Source organism: Ictidomys tridecemlineatus, chromosome 5, assembly GCF_052094955.1.
Source record: "Ictidomys tridecemlineatus isolate mIctTri1 chromosome 5, mIctTri1.hap1, whole genome shotgun sequence".
Classification (NCBI taxonomy): Eukaryota; Metazoa; Chordata; class Mammalia; order Rodentia; family Sciuridae; genus Ictidomys; species Ictidomys tridecemlineatus.
In genome coordinates, this window is record NC_135481.1 from 36889292 (window position 1) to 36909276 (window position 19985).

The 19985-nt window shown below is 39.5% G+C and overlaps 3 protein-coding genes across 7 annotated transcripts in view; 1 reads left to right on the forward strand and 2 right to left on the reverse strand.

The window, feature by feature from the left end:
• The window catches only part of Tubgcp4 (tubulin gamma complex component 4), a 46265-nt gene extending 40106 nt beyond the window's left edge, over nt 1-6159 (reverse strand). The window contains exons 1-2 of one of the 3 annotated variants that reach the window (XM_078049729.1): nt 5898-6159; nt 986-1114 (exon numbers count right to left, since the gene is read on the reverse strand). In XM_078049729.1, the coding sequence (XP_077905855.1) occupies nt 986-1114; nt 5898-5975 (207 nt within the window). In that variant the 5' untranslated portion in view covers nt 5976-6159. The remainder of the gene's footprint in view (nt 1-985; nt 1115-5897) is intronic. The other 2 variants (XM_005316483.5, XM_013358193.4) reach the window with 2 other exon arrangements.
• A 347-nt stretch (nt 6160-6506) lies between these two features.
• Nucleotides 6507-19985, reverse strand: part of Mapda (N6-Methyl-AMP deaminase) — a 40294-nt gene continuing 26815 nt past the window's right edge. The window contains exon 13 of one of the 2 annotated variants that reach the window (XM_021726323.3): nt 6507-6746. In XM_021726323.3, the coding sequence (XP_021581998.1) occupies nt 6744-6746 (3 nt within the window). In that variant the 3' untranslated portion in view covers nt 6507-6743. Of the gene's footprint in view, nt 6747-11352; nt 13225-19985 lie in introns of those variants that run through there. The other variant, XM_013358199.4, reaches the window with a different exon arrangement.
• Nucleotides 6732-18931, forward strand: Zscan29 (zinc finger and SCAN domain containing 29). Of its 2 annotated transcripts, none has more exons than XM_040274227.2 (5): nt 6732-7358; nt 7820-8024; nt 9983-10675; nt 12065-12535; nt 14888-18931. In XM_040274227.2, exons 1-5 carry the CDS (start codon nt 7041-7043, stop codon nt 15751-15753), a joined length of 2553 nt encoding a protein of 850 aa, XP_040130161.1. In that variant the 5' UTR covers nt 6732-7040; the 3' UTR covers nt 15754-18931. The 2 variants fall into 2 exon arrangements, with proteins under 2 accessions (XP_040130161.1, XP_005316539.1); XM_005316482.5 differs by having other exon boundaries at nt 9986-10675.

Consider the following 19985-nt stretch of genomic DNA (forward strand, 5'->3'; position numbering starts at 1 on the left):
GGCAGGGTGGTCATGAGACTTTCATCAAGGGGTAATATACAAATACAGCTTATCTTTCAGGAAACTTCCAAGGGTTTTTTGTTTGTTTGTTTTTGTTTTGTAGGAGCATCTTGTATAGTTTTTATGTGGGGAACTGTGGTGAACATTTGTAAGAGGTTATGATGGATGATTGTCTCTCTGGCTACATACTGACTTGGGTGATCAGACACTGGTGGTGGTAGGTCAAATAGCAAAAATCAGCAATAAATGCTTGGAATGAGGGGTTAGAAAACACATTGTAGCTTGAGGATGCTGTAAAGTATACTAGTAGTTCCTAAAGATAAATCCTTATAGCCACACTAAGAATAGCCCAGATGGGAAAACAGCTCAAATCTGGCAACCAGCCAATTTTGTTTTGATCTTCTGTCACTGCAGAACACTGAATATCTTCACTTACCACAATATGAAAAGGAAAATAGATTTATTTTTTTTTCTTAAAAAAAAAGTAAGTTACTATAGGTTTCTTTAAAATTTGAGGAAATAGGAATTCATATATTATGGACAATAAAATTCAAGTAGTCACATTAATAGAAGATAGGCTTTTTTTTTTTTTTTTTTTTTGCGGAGGTCAGGAGTATTGGGGATTGAACTCAGGGGCATCTGACCACTGGGCCACATACCTAGCCCTGTTTTATACTTTATTTGGAGTCAAGGTCTCACTGAGTTGCTTAGCCCCTCACTGTTGCTGAGGCTGGCTTTGAACCTGTGATCCTCCTGTTTTAGCCTCCCAAGCTGCCGGGATTACAGGTTTGCACCACGGTGCCAAGCTGAGGATACCATCTTTTCTTTTAAGTGTCATATACAAAAAACAACTGGCAACCTTGCCTTCTCTTATTTTCAGTGATGAGAAATTCTTAATTTATTTCACACAAATCACCAATGAATTCACTGAAAGCTTGACAGTTTCTACCCTCTAAAGGTTTACATCCTGAGATCAGAATCCCACCTGTTGCTGCACATGGCCTGTGTACTGTTCAATGAACTCAGTAAATCGAATATAGTCTGTGCCAAGCCGGCAGAGTCGATTCAAGACGCTGGTCTCACTGGGGTGGAGAAATGGAAAGTCCTGGGACACCTGCAAGAAGAGGGACATTGACAAAAACATTGATGCCTGCTGGCCACTGTCCCATATTTTGGGGGTGCTTAAAATGTTTCATACTATCTTATCTTTTCCTTTCTTGTTATTTTCCTTAAGATGCCCACCTAAGTTTGGTAAATTCTGAAAGGTATTTCCAAACCACTTCAAAGGTGGTATTCCCTGTTCTGACCTACTTGCTTCTCAAATAGGTTAACATATGGTAAATAGTGTACTATTAAAGATAAGTCAACCTCCCCAGAGGCAGCCACTATTACTTATTTCGTATGCAATCTTCAGAGGATAGTCTATAGAATGTGAGGGTTTTTGACTTGGTTTCAACAAAGTCTCTTAGCAATACTGCTCAAACAAGGGTCTGCAGACATATTCTTAGGATTTACAAATTCTCTATAAAATTTTAAATTTTGTTTTCATTGCATTAAATCTCTAAAATTAATGTAAATACACTATAATTTGTAAAAGTACCTTGTAACTGGCCATATAAATTTATTTATATTTACATTTCTATTTTTAATTTAAATGAAGGACAAATTATAACCTATCTGTATAAAAGTTTCACAGCAATTCAGATTTAAAGTAGTGGATGGGTTACAGTTGTAGCTCAGTGGTAGAGCACATGCCCAGTACAGGTGAGGTACTGGGCTCAATTCTCAGCACCACATAAACATAAGTAAAAAAATAAAAGTACTGTGTCCATCTACAACTTAAAATAATAATATAATAAAAAAGTAGTGAAATATATTTGTTCAACCACATTTTTAAAGTGTGGCAAAATACACAAAGCCTATTGTTTTAACCATATTTAAGCACAGAATTCAATGGCATTAAACACATTCACACTGTTGTGCAACCATCACCACCATTCAGCTCCATAACTTCTTCATTTCTCCTAACTGAAACTCTGTACCCATTACACACTAACTCCTTCTTCTGCCTCTAACCCCTGGCAATCACCGCTCTACTCTGTCTCTAGAATAATATGATACATTATTGCCTCATATAAGTAGAAACATATATTTGTTCTTTCAGAACTGGTTTATTTCACTTAGTATAATGTCCTCAAGGTTCATCTATGAAGTCAAATATGTCAGAGTTCCTTCCTTTACACTGTGTATACGTATGTGTGTGTGTGTGTGTGTGTGTGTGTGTGTGTGTATACACACCACATTTTGTTTATTCATTCATCTGGTGATGGACACATGAATTGTTTCTAACTTTTGGTATTGTGAATAATGCTTTATGAACATGGATATAAAAATATCTTTTGAGACCTTGCTTTTATTTCTTTTGGGTATATTCCCAGAAGTGGAATTGCTGGTCATAATGGTAATTCTATGCTTCTTTTTTTTTTAGGAATTGCTATTTAATTTTTCACAATGGCTGTACTATCCCACCAACAATGCACAAGAGTATTAATTTCTCCACAATCTCACCAAGATTTATTTTCTATTATTATTATTATTTTTTTTAGTTGTAACCATCCAAAAGGATGTGAATCGGTGTTTCATTGTGGTTTTGATTTGTATTTTTCTAAGCATCTTTCATATGTGTGTTGGCCATTTGTATATCTTTCCTGGAGAATCAACCATCTTTTAATGAACATCTACTTTATCCCAGGCAGTGTGTTAACATTCAGACATAAAAGAATGAACAAAACCATTAAGTTATTACTTCAAAAGAACTTGGCATATTACATGTTCATATTGTGAGTATTGTACTTTATGGATGCCATCTTTATATGACAGTAATAAACAGGCAAAGAACCTTTGTCACTGAGCCACAATGACTTCGTTAGGAATCTATTTAATATAGATTTTAATGACACAACATTAATCATATCTTCAAGTTACAAATTTAGGAGGTAGCCTGACATAGTGCTTAACAACCTAATCTTTGGAGACTGCTTGGGTTTAAATCCCTGAGCTGTCTCTTATTTGCTTGAAAGTTCAGGTAAGCGACTACACCTCTCTGTGCTTCAATTTTCACACCTATAAGTGAAAATAATAATTGTGAGAATTAAATAAGCTAATATATGAAAAGCACATGTGCCAAGCATACAGCAAGTGCTCAATACATATAAGCAATTTTTAAATTACTAACAACACTTCTCTATCCAGTTATCAAGTGATATCCCCATTATAACTGGCATTTGAGCATTTCTTGTTGGCAGTTTTAGAAAAGTTTAAGGTCTAATTATTCTGAAACACCAAATGATATCTTGAGGCTTCTGAAATAATTTTGTATAACACACTCGTATTAACTGGCATTCTATACATTAGAATTATTGAAGTAAAAATAGAAAATATAGAGCCAGATCTGTAGTTAAGTCATTCTTTTAAACTCAGTGTTGCTAATTTAGTTTCAGAAAAATAATATTATATGTCATATCAGATCTGTGTTTTTGTTTGTTTTGGTACCAGTGATTGAACCCAAGGTCACTTAACCACTGAGCTATATCCCCAGCCCTTTTTGTTTTTGAGACAGTGTCTCATTTGCTTACAGCTTTGCTAAGTTGCTGAGGCTGACTTCAAACCCACAATTCTCCTGCCTCAGCCTCTCAAGCCACTGAAATTATAGGCATGTGCCACCACACCTGGCTTAAAACTATGTTTTTCAGTCAGGGACAATTTTCACACCTATAAGTGAAGATAATAATTGTGAGAATTAAATAAGCTAATATATGAAAAGCACATGTGCCAAGCATACAGCAAATGGGACATTTGGCAATGTCTGGAGACATTTTTGGTTGTCACAATTGGGGGGATGCTACTGGCATCTAGTGTGAGTAAGCTATAGATACTAATTAACATCCTAGAGTACACAGGACAACCCCTACAATAAAGAATTATCCAGTCCAAAAATGTCAATAATGCAGGTTGAGAAACTTTGCATTAGAATAGTGTTAATTTGAATTTCTTAATTTTGTAGTTTTGATTAATTTAATTTGTAAAACTACTTGTTTTTATGGTTGTCAAAGAGCGATATGCTTGAGTTTAGATCTAGTTTCATGTGGACATACATTCGATATTACAATAAAAATGTTTCATAAGCCCTAGGCATTTGTGACAGTTTTTCCTTTTAACCAAATGTGAAAAACACTGCTCTTTTGAAAGTAAGCACTATTTGCTGCTTTTGTCTTCTTTCATAAATACCAGCACCTGCTGTGTGGCAGAAATTGTATTCTGAGTACATGAATGAATACCATGTGGTCTTTGCCACCAAGGGCTATCTATGCAGGAAAAAAGGCTATACACAGGTACTAGCATTAAATAATAATGAACTGTCATTAGTCTCAGAAAGGAAATAAATAAATTGCTGTGATAGAAAATAATGGTATAAGTGAAGGATATTTATGTAAAAATATTTTTTTAGTTGTAGATGGACAGAATACCTTCATTTATTTATTTACTTTTATGTGGTGCTGAGGATTGAACCCAGTGCCTCACACATGCTAGGCAAGTCCTCTCCCACTGAGCTACAGCCCCAGCCCCAAGGATGTGTAATTTAAAAACATGGTCAGAGAAAGTTTTTCTGATGAAGAGACTTCTCTCTTAGGAAAATATCTGCTTGAGATATTTAAATAAGAAAGGAAGGAAAGGAGATAATGATTTAGTTGTGGCGCTCTTCTCTGCCTCCCCAGCCCTTTTTCTGTAATTTATTATCTCTTTTTTTAGTTAAAATATTCAAGTACCTGCAAATACTTTTGTAACATTGTATTCCTATATGGCATTGTGAGTTCTACAGGGGAAAAATGAAATACCAACCCAGTTTTCAAAGATCTACACACAAAAATTAACGATTCAAAAAATTCACCTAAACTCCCAAACCCCAAAATCAAATTCACAAAGAAAAGGAGAAATCTATTTGACTTATAGCTTTTAGTGACCAAGAATGTAATTTGCCCATCCACCTTATCTACATCAGACAGACCTATATCCGTAACTTACTTTTGCATAAAGCTTTCTGAGCTTCATATTTGCTCATTTGTAAACTTCGGCTAAAAATACTTAGATTACCGAGTTGAAAGAATTAGGTAATATTCCTAGAAGCAGAATTAGACGAGTAGTTCAGATACTGGAGCAAGAGATCTGGGTTCAAATTTAAGCTCTGCTAATTACTAGCCATGACCATGGGAGTTAACATTCTGTAAAAGGAACATAGGCGGCTGTGAGGATTAAATGTGATAAAGCCCATGCACAATATTTACCCCACAGCCCTTCCTCCTCTAACATTTCTGACTACAAGAAGGACTCCTCCCAAATTCTTTACCTAGCGCAGTAAGGAATAATGGTCCCCTACCAAGTTTTTCACCTAGTGGGAAAGGAGTAATAAGGGAAACACTGCATACTCTAGAATTAATCTTTTCATTCAGCAAAATTTGCTGAGCGCTTATGTGTGCTGAAAGCTGTGAATTTGGAACAGCCTTTAAAACTCAGTTTGAAACAGAATGCAAGAGTGAAAATATAAAAGTACACTTTTATATCTAGTTCTCCAGTAATTCTCGCTTACACTCCTCGACCTTAGTAAGGCCCCCTCAAAGGAGGGACCATTCAGGATCGGCCCTCGGTTTCTCATCCTAGGCCCGGCGCCCTCAAGGCGTTTACATCCACAGCGGGCCCCTCGAACTGCGCTCCAGTGACCTGGCCAGGAAAACGCTGCCCAGTGCTGCAAGCCCTGCCCTTCAGACTCCGCCTACAGGCACTGGCTCAGGTGCACGGATTCTACATTAGCTGGTTCCCGCGCTGGGAGCCCAACACAGTACCTGCAAGCCACTCCTCTTGTTCCAGGTGAATATGGATCCTGGGTACCCGCTCAGAGCCAGAAGCAGTTCGTGGATCATTCCCACGGCGGAATCCTTAGATACGTCGCTTCCTCCTTCAGCGCTCTTCCAGGCGAACACGCTAAGGGTGCCTCCTCTTCGACACACGCACTGGCCTCTGGCTTAGGCGGTTTACCCTGAACCCGCCGTGCCAACTGCAGCCAGAGGAGCTGACGGGAAGCCGGGAAGGAACCAGCGCGCCACGTCCCGGAAGTGTACCGAGCTCGGCTGGGCGCACTGCTAGCTCCAGTTCTGGAGTTTGGGTAGCTGCCTTTGCGCATGCGCCCTCGGTGCCCCGAGTTGCCGGCTCGGACTTCCGGCCTGGGAGTTGGACTGAGCCACTGTGGAACCCGGGCTGGGCTCTTCCCGGAGTGGGTGAGGCTGGCTTAGGGGCAGAGATGCAAGTGGGTTTGGGGACAGCTCTAGCGGGAGACGCTGCCAGGGTGGGGCCAGAGGGTGCCCTCAGGGTGGCTTAGCCCGGTCAGAAGCCTCTGGAGGGATTGCACTACATCTCTGAGAGTGATCCGGCCAGAAGGGAGCCAAGACAAAGAGTCCGGAACGCCGCACCCTCAGCTTATTGAGCAGGGCTCGGCGCCTTCGAATCCGTAGTTCTCCCTGGCCAGCGCCCAAGCTCGTTCTCAGGAGACTTATTACTACTGCCCCTGGGACTTCGTCTCTCCACCAATTCAGTGTGACTCTCTCCAAGTTCGCCAGTCCTTGCTTCCGTACTCAAAACCAACTTTAAAACGCGAGGTTTCACGTCAGTAACTCCCTTGCTGAGCGGTTCTTTTACTGTGAAGGAAAACAAAGTCTTGATAGTCAATACTTGATTTTTGTGTGGACTGGAAATCAATAGTTTGTAGCCCGAGGGGACGGGGTGGACGCAGAGGTCCTCGAGAAGGACTGGAGGTACTAGGGGAGATCACCCGTGACCCCTGGAGAGAGGCTTTTTGTTGCCTTCCACAGGATGGTTTTTGGATCCTCTTGAGAGACTCATCTTCATTTAATTCTTCAAGGACATGGGAAGATAGGTGTAAACCCTGGAACTCTGACTCTTAATTGAAGGGAAGCTGCTTTCTGCTATGAATGATGGCCAAACCCACTTTGAGAGAGAATGGCCCTAACTCTGAAACCTTAAGACAACGCTTCAGGAAATTTCATTACCATGAGGTCACTGGACCTCGGGAGGCTTTCAGCCAACTCTGGGAACTTTGTTGTCGGTGGCTGAGGCCAGAAGTGCGTACCAAGGAACAGATTGTAGAATTGTTGGTACTAGAGCAGTTCCTGTCTGTCTTACCTGGGGAGATCCAGAATTTGGTACAGGAACAATGTCCAGAAAATGGAGAGGAGGCAGTGACACTGGTGGAAGATTTAGAAAGAGAGCCTGGAAGACATGGACCTTCGGTGAGAAGGGAAGGGGAAATTCAGAAGTGTGAGACAGGGAAGGGGCAAGGGTAGAGGGCCAATTTAAAGTACAGTCAGGCACAAGTCTCCCTTATACTTCTGGTCTGCAACAGGTAATTTTTCAGATGGTGCTCACATGAAGATTCTACCTGTGTGTAACCTCACCTTTCTTGTCACAATGAATTTTTCTTCATTTCATACTTTCTTACTTGATGGGGAAGAAAAAGGATTCCCCGCCCCCCATCCTGTTGCTTACTGCTTTGGTCTTTTCCTTCTGGTGTTCCAGCTGCTTTAAGCTAATGATAATGGAATAAGGGCTTTGCTGTAACCTCCCAATACCCCTACAACTCTAGCCTTTACCTAGAAGGATGAACTCTGAACTCTGGGTGAATTAAATAATCTCCTCTGGGAATGCCTCTCACTGTGATCTTGCAGTGACAATTAATGGGGGTTGTTTCTAGGTCACAGTCTCTGTGAAGGAGCAGGAAGTGCACTTGGAGAAGATGACACCCCTGAAATCATCACAAGAGTTCTTAAGTGTTCAGCAGGAGTCAATGGAACTCCAGCCCAGGAATGTACCCAAGAAAGAGAGGGCAAGAAGTCCAGACCTGGGACCACAAGAACAGATGAACCCAAAGAAGAAGCTCAGACCTTTTCAAAGGAGTGGTGAGGAGTAGTAGATTCATATGGGAAGTTAGAATGCCATTCTAAGTTGGGAGGTAGGGTTGGGGATAGTGAGTGGGAAAGGGATTTCAGTGGAAATCATAGAATGTGTGGTTATTGGGTCTCCCTGAAGACATGCAGTATATTGTAGACAACCCGCCAGTATATTGTCTTCTTATATGTCCTCTTTTGATAAGTCTGTTAAGAGAATGACTTCCTAGTTTTTATCAGGACTTGGAATTATTCTGTTAGTAATGTTAATAGTAATTCATATTTTCTAGATAAAAATGCTTTTCTATACAGGTGAGCACATCTTTTAGTTGTTTTACTTCTCCAAATTAAACCACACTTGTGTTTTTAAGCTTTCTCCCATAATCTCTATTCTCTAGACCTTAGCTTTTATTATTCTCTCATTTGGAACTTTTAAGTTCTCCAAATATGATAATTGTGGAGAACAAAATTATGTGTATATTCCAGTGAGGGTGTGTTAGGTAGAGGCTGAGTTAAGAATTTTACTTCAGAATTTTGCAATATCTTCTTTCAGTATAGCCCAACTCATAATTATGGGAGGATTTTTGTTCACCTAGTAACTTTCATATCTTTTCTTCAGTGCTTTTGTACCTAGTCTCTTATTCTTGGTCTTGATTGGTAGGACTTGTTTTTCTTCTTTGTACTCTAGTGAACTCCATTTTGTTTGTTTTTTTTCCCCTTTGATGATTTCATTTAAAACTTGTTGAAGTTCCTTTGAATTCTGATCTTATCTTTCTTGAATTTTTATATTCAAGAAAGTTGAAAGTTTGATATTCGTTTCGGTTTAGTCTTTCAGGTGAAATCCTCTAACCTCACACACAGACTTGCAGAGTTTATCAGTTCCTAAACACCTACAATGTGCTCAACAATTTGCAGGGTACTCTACAATAAGAAAAGGTACTTATCCTCAAAGAGCTTACAATATGATTGCAAACTATAAATATGTGCTAAACAGAACTGTATTGAAACAATGCTTAACAACAACGTAACAGTGTAAGTACTGTGGGGGTTTGAAAGGGTGGAGATGAGGTAGGGCTGTAGTGAAGGCCTCTTGAGGGCATTGGCAAGTATAGCTTCTTGAAGGATGGGTTGAGTTTGGGTAGGAGAAAGGAAGTTAAAGAAAAGTACCGAGTGGTGAATAACAGTGTAGTTGTTCTGGGAAGGAAAAAATAAACAGAAATGGACAGTGCAAGGCACTAAGGTTAAGGGTTAAGACTCAGCAGAATAGTGTGTTAACTAAGGAAGCAAAAGCCTGAAGTTCGGGGCTGGGGTTGTGGCTCAATGGTAGAGCACTTACTTGGCATGTGTGAGGCCCTGGGTTCAATCCTCAGCACCACATATAAATAAATAAACAAAAGATCCCTTTACAACTAAAAAATATTAAAAAAAAAAAAAAAGAGCCTGAAGTTCAGGTGACTGCTGCAGTTATCCATAAGTGAGAGGATCCAGGGTCTGGCAACAGGAATGGAGAAGAAGGATGTATTAAGAGAAACAATTATAGAATTTGATGCCTGAGTATGAAGGAAACAGATGAGTTGAAGACAATCTTTTCTCCCCTCTCCTCTGAAGTCATTGTTTACTTCTCTAGCCTGAGTAAAGAATAGGAGACAGGAGGTAACTATTTTTAGCAGTGCTACAACCTGTAAATAATAGTTCAGAAGGCTAGGGAGCAACTTGGAATAGAATTATTAACTCTGAACATACAACAGAACCTTTTCCCCTCTTGTTACTCTGCTCTGGAAAATAAAATACTTTTTATCTTTTGAGGTTTCCTGTATTTTCCCTATTCTTCAACTCAACTGAACTTTCTGAAAACATTTTCCTAGATACTTCCCTTATAATCCCTTGGATAAAAAAAAGCAGAACTGAATTCAGACATGTTTTGTATAGTCAGTCCAAACTATGATTCCCTTTGTTTGCTTCTCTGTAAGCAGGATTTCCACTTCCTAAATCCGGTGTGGTCTCCAGGTTGGAGCACGGAGAGCCATGGATCTCAGATCTGCTAGGCTCCAAAGAGAAAGAAGTCCCAAAAGGCAGCCACACAGGTGGTAGACAAGTACATGCTGATATGCTATCATCCAAGAGAGAGAGAAACTGGGTGGAAAAGGATCACTGGGGCTTTGAGGATGAGAAGGTGACAGGTGTACACTGGGGCTATGAAGAGACCAGAACTCTCCTTGCAATTCTTAGCCAAACTGAATTTTATGAGGCTCTCCAAAACTGTCATCGAAACAGCCAAGTATACGGGTGTGTGGCTGAGAGACTCCAGGAGTATGGTTTCTTCCGAACCCTGGAACAGTGTCGGACAAAGTTCAAAGGTCTTCAGAAGAGCTATAGGAAAGTCAAGAGTGGCCACCCACCTGCGACCTGCCCCTTCTTTGAAGAAATGGAGGCGCTGATGAGAGCTCATGTCATTGCTCTGCCTAGTAATGGCCTGGAAGAGACAGCCTCTCATTCTGGCCAGGTGAGTAGTGATGCAGAGACTAAGGAGCCAGGACAGGAGGCCTGGCAGCATGAGGAAGGAACAGAAACAGCTTTGGCTGAGGCTTCTGACAGTGATGAATTGGACCTGGAGGCCACTCCCCAGGACTCAACTGCACCTGTCCTGTTCCGAAGCCCAAGTGGTAAGAAGTTTTTCTTCTGGGGGGTTTGGGATTAGAATTGAGGAGCAGTGAGGCTGCATATGGAGTCTAGAATATGCCACCTGCCAGTTTGGTCCCTTTTTTTCAATTCTATATATAGTTCATTATCTTTTTGGGGAAAATAATAGTAAGGAAGATAATAGTAAGGAAAATAATAGTAAGTAGTCAGTTGGTTTTTGAAAGAAATACACTCAGAAAATTCAAGAGTGTCTTGAAAAAGAATATCATTCCATTCCTTTATTAAAATATTTTTTCTGATTATAAAATCATTGCAGGCTTATTGAAAAAATGTTGTATTTTATTATCTTTTCTTTGTTTTTTTCCATCACTGATATAAATATAGGTAAGTCATAAATGTTGCTCATGTGCTAAATGCTTTTATTCTCATTATCTTTGTTCTTTTCATCTTTTTCCCACTGCCTTTTCTCTTTCTTCCAATACTTTCCTGTTCTCCTTTACTCAGAGTGAGTGGAGAATAATTGAAGGAAAATAATGTCCAACTGGCTCTCAGGTGAGAGGAAGAGTATTTGAACCCTCTTTCTATCTACCTTGGGCACCTTCAGGGAGCAGAGACTATAATCATCCTAATATCCTTTCCTGAAAGTACTACCCCAAGTGGGGGATGGGCAGCACTAGCATATGTTCAGTCCAGGAGACAGTTTGCTCTTGCTTCCTTCCTCAGTCTGGCTCCTGCCCATCCTATACCCCCTGAATACCATGCATGACTATAAGGTCCTTATTTTATACCCTTCAAGTCTATGCTATTGCTGGGCTTGCTTCATTGAAATTGTGGCAAATGAAGAAAGGCCATACTAGAAATTTGGCAGCAGTATGATTCTGGAAAGAGGCAGTTCGTTAGGGTTTTAAGTCATTCTGTGGGAAAATGAATTCATAAGGAAATAGGACTGGTGGAAATGATGACACATTGTGGATGAAACAACTAATTGAGGGTCTTCGTACCCTAATCGGTGGTGTTCTAGTTTTCAGAATTCCAGAAAAACACTAGAAGGATGGGGAAATAGATTCTATACACTTGCTTTAGTATACATAATAATTGTTTCAGTGATCAGATGGAAAGGTCTTTTTTAAAGTTTGCTGAATTTGCTAAAGGATATACAGAAGCATATAGATCCTGAAAACAAAGTATTTAATTAAAACATGAAGTTTTAATCTAGGAGTGATCTTAGGTGATTTTTATTTTCTTTCGGTGCTAGGATTGAACATGGGGCCTCATGCATGATAAGCATATGCTTTACAACTGAACTATACCTACAGCCTAAGTCATTTTTCTTGATGCAGTAGATAGGACTGAGTCATTGCAGCTCTAAAGATCTGGTTTCAGTAGTGCTGAAATTTCTCTTCTGGTGGCAGGTGTACACTGGGGCTATGAAGAGACCAAGACTTACCTTGCAATTCTTAGTGAGACTCAGTTTTATGAAGCCCTCCGTAACTGTCACCGCAACAGCCAGTTATATGGAGCAGTGGCTGAGAGATTATGGGAATATGGCTTCCTCAGGACTCCAGAGCAGTGTCGGACCAAATTTAAAAGCCTACAAACCAGCTATCGGAAAGTCAAGAATGGCCAAGCACCAGAGACCTGTGCATTTTTTGAGGAGATGGATGCTTTGGTGAGTGCCCAGGTTGCAGTTCCATCTAGTGATGGCCAGGAAGAAGAGATAGTGTCTTGCCCCATCCAGGGAAACAGTGAGGAAGAAGCTGAGAAGCAAGCTGAGCTTGCAGAAGAGGCCATAGAAGAAGATTCTGATGATGATGAAGAGGATACTGAGATACCCCCAGGGGCTGTCATGAACCGTGCTCCAGTCTTATTCCAGAGTCCCAGTGGTAAGATTGTTTTACTTCTTATGACAAAACATAAAAGAGAAGTAATGGGATTTAGAGAAAAAACCATCATATTGAGAACTGGCCTCTCTACCCAGCTTTCATGGATTCTTCTTTACCTTTATCTCTTCCCCCCTTGTTTCCTGTTAGTTTAGTGAGCTGAGGTTAACTTATTCATGTGATTTGTCTTTTCACGTTCTGAGATAGTGGTAAATTTGCAGTCATTTATGTGTGTGCTACTCGGATTTCATCCTGTTTACCTGTTAGGGAATTGGATAACTTTTTCATGTCATGTACCCATAATAGGATGAATTAAAAGTTGGCTCTCATGCATGTTTTTCTTCTAGTTTCAGCAAGTATATTAGCTGTAAGTTTGTGTTCTTCACATGTGAAAACTTGACAACCCTTTTCTTTAGATAACTTTTGTAGAAATCAGAGATTTCTGTGGAAACTGAATGAATCTTAGCGACTGTATAAGAAAAAAAATATGGCTTCCTTCCAGGTGGGAAGAAGAGTTGTGATTTTTGGAGTTATACCTATATATGTATGTGAATCTGGGCTGTGTTGTTTATTAACTGATTGACTTTAGAGCAAGTTACTTAAGCCCCAGTGTTGCTTAGACCTTGGGCTTGGGTAGCTCCATGGTAGAACATTTGGCTAATGGTGTAAAGTCCTGGGTTCAGTCTCCAGCACTGCATAACAAAAACAAAAACACTATCAGGGTTGATATAAATGAAGCACCTGTCACAATTCAAGAAATTATTATTATTATTATTCGGCTCAGGGGCACTCTACCACTGAGCCACATCTCCCCCTATTTTATATTTGATTTAGAGACAGGGTTTCACTGAGTTACTTAGAGCCTTGCTTTTGCTGATGCTGGCTTTGAACTCATGATCCTCCTGCCTCAGCTTCCCGAGTTGCTGGGATTATAGGCATGTGCCATGACTACTTCCACAGTCTTTTTGGGGGGTACTGGGGATTGAACTCAGGGACACTCTACCAATGAGCCACATCCGCAGCTCTATTTTTGTATTTTATTTAGAGACAGGGTCTCACTGAGTTGCTTAGCACCTTGCTTTTGATGAGGCTGGCTTTGAACTCAAGATCTTCCTGTCTCAACCTCCCAAGCCACTGGGATTACAGGTTTCATAGTCTTTTCAACATTCTTTAAGGATGTCCCATGAACCTCAATTCCATGGGATATTTATTAGTGTATTCTTCTAAAAAAATGACTTTTAGATTTGAAAAAATACTAAGTAGACCTATTAGAGGCTCACAATACACTCACATATTTGAAATTCTGAGATTTTTGGCTAATCTAGTGAATTTCTATTTCATGGAATATCTCATAAGACTAGACTCATGGGTAGGTACTACATTAAGTGATACATACAGACTGACATTCAGCATTCTTTTACTCTTAGATTTAGTCTTGGGAATTTGGGACCCAAAGTTTACATAAAACATCTGAATAAGTATAAATTTTCAGAGCCTAGGCCCAAAGAAGCCTGGCATGTGGTACTTAGAATAGTAAAATGTTGCTGTAGCAGAATGCTTGGGTATTAGGGTAGATGTTTTTGGAAATTTATTTATTTATCTACCTATCTATTTTTCTATTTATTTATTTAAGCAAAGAAAATGTTTTAGACATATCCTAGTAAAGTTTTTCTCTCAGAAGTCCTTTTTTAAAATATTTTTTTAGTTATATATGGTCACAATGTATTTTTATGTGGAATTGAGGATCGAACCCAGTACCTCATGCAAGCCAGGCAAGTGCTCTACAGTTGTGCTACACCTCCAGCCCTTTTCTTTGAAAGATACTAAATATTTTTCTACTGTATTTATTTATACCATATATTGGAATTTGAAGGGGAGGGGATTTATGAGAATTCTTTCTGAATACAGAAGTTTCCCAAAAAGTTTTCTTGGACATTTTCTTCTAGTCCTTTTAGTTACTAGCAAAGAACACGAACAAGAATACGATAATAAATCTGAGATGTAGCAAAAATATAGCATTAGAAAGTATCTTTCCTGTATATACATAGTGATAGTCTTCTCTAAAACTTTCTTCTACTGAGAGGACTTTCTAAAGAACCTGGCTACTCAAGAAGTGTTAAAGAATATATTAGCCAACTCTTATGTAGATTATGCAGCTGAGAAACATGTGATAGTTTACTAAGTAAAGAAGTAAAACTTTGGGATTTTAATACTATTAGTAATTTGGGATCAAGAGTTCCCTAATTTTTTTTATATTTCATCATCTAGGATAATATTAGTTTTTCCCAGGTTTGCTTCCCCTGGCACATATAATTAAAGAAATGGATAACTTTTTAAATTCTGTTCTTACACCAGGTTTTGAAGCTGGATTTGAGAATGAAGAGAATTCAAAACGGGATATTTCTGAGGAAGTACAACTGCATAGGACATTACTTGCAAGGTCTGAAAGGAGAATTCCCCGTTATCTTAAACAAGGTAAAGACAATGAGAATGAATGTAGATCAGGAAGACCGTGGGAAAAGACCCTAGAGGAGAAGAGAGGAAAACTGACACTCTCAGAGAAGAGTTTAGGTAAAATCATAAGTCATCAAAGACCTTGCTTGGGAGAGAAACCCTTTAAATATCTCAGATATGGTAAAAGCTTTGGCCCAAACTCCCATCTCACACATCAGATTTCCCCCCAGGTAGAAAATCCATATAAATGTGCTGATTGTGGGAAAAGCTTCAGTCGGAGTGCCCGCCTCATTAGACACCAGAGAATCCACACTGGAGAGAAACCTTATAAGTGTCTTGACTGTGGGAAAAGTTTCCGTGACAGTTCAAATTTCATCACCCATAGAAGAATCCACACAGGAGAGAAACCTTATCAATGTGGTGAGTGTGGAAAACGCTTCAATCAGAGCTCAAGCCTTATTATTCACCAGCGAACTCACACAGGAGAAAAGCCCTATCAATGTGAAGAGTGTGGAAAAAGCTTCAATAACAGTTCTCATTTCAGTGCACATCGGAGGATACACACAGGAGAGAGACCCCATGTGTGTCCTGACTGTGGAAAGAGTTTCAGTAAGAGTTCTGACTTACGTGCACATCACAGAACCCACACAGGAGAGAAACCCTATGGATGTCATGACTGTGGCAAGTGCTTCAGTAAAAGTTCTGCCCTTAATAAACACCGAGAAATCCATACACGAGAAAAGCTTTTGTCACAGTCAGCACCTTAGTAAGCCTCTAAGGGTAAATAAAGAAAAGAGCCTAAGTACATTTATTGTTTGGGAAGTTCCAATATCAAGATCCATCTCCTATTCTGTGCCCAATTGGCCTAAGAAATAGTCCTTAGGGTTTATATCATTGTTCGTTTCTTAACTTTCTTCTACACCTATAGCCAAATTCCCAATGCAATAATTTTAAGAATAAAATGATTCAGTCCTTCACCTTGCCTGTATCTGAACTGATGAAACCCATCTTTTCCTTTCAGTGCCTATGTTGTTCCCTTAATAGAGATAACATGGTAGTAGATCTTAGGAATTTGATATGCATCTTTTTTTGACTCATCCTGTCATTCAGCTGCATTTCAGTTGGAAAAATCCATCACAGCAGCATTTCAGAGAGAAGTTGTGAGACTACTCATTAATTGGGTCTAGCTCTTCTTTATATAGTAATGAAAATGCTAAAAAGAATCCTGCTTACTTAAGCCTGTGCTTAGAGTGACATATTTGTCAGGCACATTCTTCATTTATCTTGGAGAACTGAATGTCCATCTTGGTTCTGTCCTGCGAATCTTTTTGTCAAAAACCAGGTATTCTGGGGCTGGGGTTGTGGCTCAGTGGTAGAGCATTTGCCTAGTATGTGCGAGGCACTGGGTTCGGTTCTCAGCATCACATATAAATAAATGAATAAAATAAAGGTCTATTAACTACTAATGTTAATATTTAAAAAAAAAAAAGGTATTCTGACTTGGGAAAACAATGCAAACCTTCTATAAGTACTGGGTATTGAACCCAGGGGCACTTAGCTACTGAGCCACATTTCCAGCCCTTTTTATTTTGAGACAGGGTCTCTCTAAGTTGCTTAGAGCCTCACTACATTGCTGAGGCTGGTCTTGAATTTATGATCTGCCTGCCTCAGCCTCCCAAGTTGCTGGGATTACAGGCATATGTCACCATGCCCAGCTGCTGTAATTATTGATAAAGGAAACAGCTGGCTGGCACTGGGGAAGAATGAATAACTTTCAGGAACTAAGTTGCTTTGGGAGACAAAGATCAGAAACCAAACTCAGTTTCTTCAATGCCTTGTAGGGTTAGAATAGAATAACAATACACTCATAGCATCCAGTTTGACTTTTTTCTGTCCCATCATGTGAATTTCATCTGTCCCTTGTAGTCTAGAAGCCCAAAGAACAAGCCATCTGAATGTGGTGGTAGAAAAGGCAGTTAAAGCTGCCAATAGGGAATCATCCATTTTCCCTATACTCCAAACACTTAGTATAGTGTTATGCACCCTATGGGTGCTCACTACAAACCTGGAACAAATAGAAGGTACTGCTGTGGTCCCAAATACCACTTTGGGTCATCTATCCTTTACCCTCATGGCAGGGTAGATGGGAACAACTGTGATCAACGGAGCTACCAATCTACCATGCTTACACACATTCAGCTGTATACAATTAAAAGCAACTCTTCAAACAAGTGTCATTACTCATCTTTATAATCCAATAGTATTGCATTAATTGCCCTTAAGTTCATAGTAGTATGAATGAGCCCTGTAAGGCACAAGTTAAACAGACCCTATCTTTATCCTCACAAAGGAAAACAAATAACACTCACATGGACAAATAAGTATATAGTTGCTGCAGTCAAATCTATAAAGCTAGGTAGTAAAACTGCATAAATGTTAAGGTCCAATGTATTAGTGTTTGCTATAAGAAAAATCTGAGGTATTTTCTTCAGGAAGCAAAAAGTATTCAAAAGAGGGGAGGATACTGGGTAAATTAGGGTGGTATGAACAGTGGGAAAATGGTGGAGCAAAGAGCAAAAGACAGAACATAAGGAAGGTTAGATAAAGCTTGGAGCAGCAAAAACTTTAGAGATAGTATGACATGGCTCTGCAACAGGCAGAGTGTTGAGAGCCTCAGCAAACTTCCAGCTGATTGGCTCCTCTTCGGTGATACTCATTGGGCTGTTTCCCCGCCCTTTCAAACCATGGAGCTGCTCATTGGGGGACTCTTTTGGCCCCGCACATGCGACTCAGCAAATCTGCCTCAAGAGCAGGACCTAGGAGTCCAGTTGAGGTGCTCTAGGGAATTCCTGGAGAGCTGTGGTGCTGTGTGGGTGCTAAAAATAAAGTTCGTTCCTGCTTGACAAGTGGCTCATGAATTGTGCCCAGCCAGACTGCAGCACAGAGAATCACCCTGACTGAAACATGGAGCGCCAGAGGTAGACCATAAGGTGCTCACTATGTGCAGCAAACCAAACCAGGTACTCGGCTGTGATTTTTTTTTGGGGGGGGGGCGGGGTACCAGTTATTGAACCCAGGAGCACTTAGCCACTGAGCCACATTCCTAGCCCTTTTTGTATTTTGAGACAGAGTCTCACTAAGTTCCTTAGGGCCTCACTACGTTGCTGAGGCTGGTCTTGAATTTATGATCCTCCTGCCTCAGCCTCCCAAGTTGCTGGGATTACAGGCATGGGTCGCCATGCCCAACTGCTATAATCATTGACAAGGAAACAGATGGCTGGCACTGGGGGAGAATGAACAACTTTCAGGGACTAAGTTGCTTTGGGAGACAAAGGTCAGAAACCAGTATTTGCTGAAGACACTTTGATGAGCAGATCACAGGAAAGATGACACAGGCCAGATGGCCAAGACCTGGGGTAAATAACTATTTTTTAACATTCATGTTTAATTGGAACCCTTTGAATGGATTGAGATCTGGGAGATCAGTAGGAAGACAGAATATTCTTTAATTCATATCCTATTGTGTTAGAGTTTATAATTAGAGCTCTAGTGTTTAAGAATCCTAGTACAAAGAACAGCCTACATTCATTGCCAATTAAAACATAAAAGAACAAGAAACGCCAGTCTAAAGATGTGCCTCAGAATCTGAGATGGTTTAAGAAGTGTGCTGTAACGTCAAGAAAAGAGATTTTTCTTTAGTATATGTATAATCTCGTGAAAAAAGCATTGGTTTGGGTATCACTGGATACAAATTCTGGTTCCAGATGTCTTATAAGTTAACTGTTCCCTCTCTGTAAAGCAGAACAATGTTTACACCTAATCTGCCTCTCAGGGATACCATGTCAATAAAAATTATGTCCACAGAGTGCCTGTTATGTATGCAAATTATTATGATCAAGTTGTTCATGGTAAGAAAAAATAAATTTTTCCCTGTTTATACCAGAAGTATGTCTGTCTGATTCTTTATGCTCTAGGCAGTGAAAAAAATTTACAATGTAGTAAAAAAGAATTTAGAACAAAAATACTTTCTTTTATATGAATCCATGTCCACAATCCATTAGAACCCATCCTAGGCATAGGGAATGAGTCTTATATGAAAACATCCAGGACCAACCTTCCAATCTCCAAGAGAATGTACAAGAAAAATAGGGCATGAGCATGCTGTCTCACCAGGTGAAGACCTAATTCATATGAAACTACCTCGAAAAATATTAAATGCCACCCAATCTGCCATTCATGAGGATGGGAAGAAGCAAAAAATAATAGACTTCAAACATTGTAAGAGAAACTAATGCCACTATTCAGGGAGCAAGTCGACCTAGGCACCTCTCACTTTTTTAAAATCCATAAAGCCTTTGTAGGACCAGAAGACATGTGCAGAAAGGAAGCAAAAAATAAAGGTACTAATAGTTGTCATTTATTTTTATCAGGTGTTTCCTTAGTGTTGCTACTTCTTTTTCATATTTTCCATATACTGTCATTCTTCCTTTGATTGCTTGTCCTCTATGATTAATGCCATAGAATTTAACATTTATATGTATTCACTGTGTTGTTGCCATTTCTCACTTATTGTAATACAAATTAGAAGCTGAGTCTTGTCAACTTTGTGTAGCCTTATTTTTATGGTGACCAGGTAGGGAAGGGAGAAGGGAAAGGAGATGAAGTAAGAATGTAAAGATGAATCAGTTCTTTCATTATTCAATTCAAAATCTAAAATGAAAACTTTACTCAGTTAGCTATGTTATGACATGGATGTCTCAAAGTCTTTGCATATAAAATGTTATGGAGTATTCTCTGAAACCATGGTGCTAAAAGTAATATATGATTTTTTTTTTACATATGATACATATAAAAATAAACTTATTAACTTGTTTCTACTAGGCCCACTATAGAGTTCTTTCACAAACATAACTTTTGAACCACTGGAAATTAGGTTAAATATTAGAAATAGAAGCCCAACATGTCTTTTTTTTTTTTAAAGAGAGAGTGAGAGAGAATT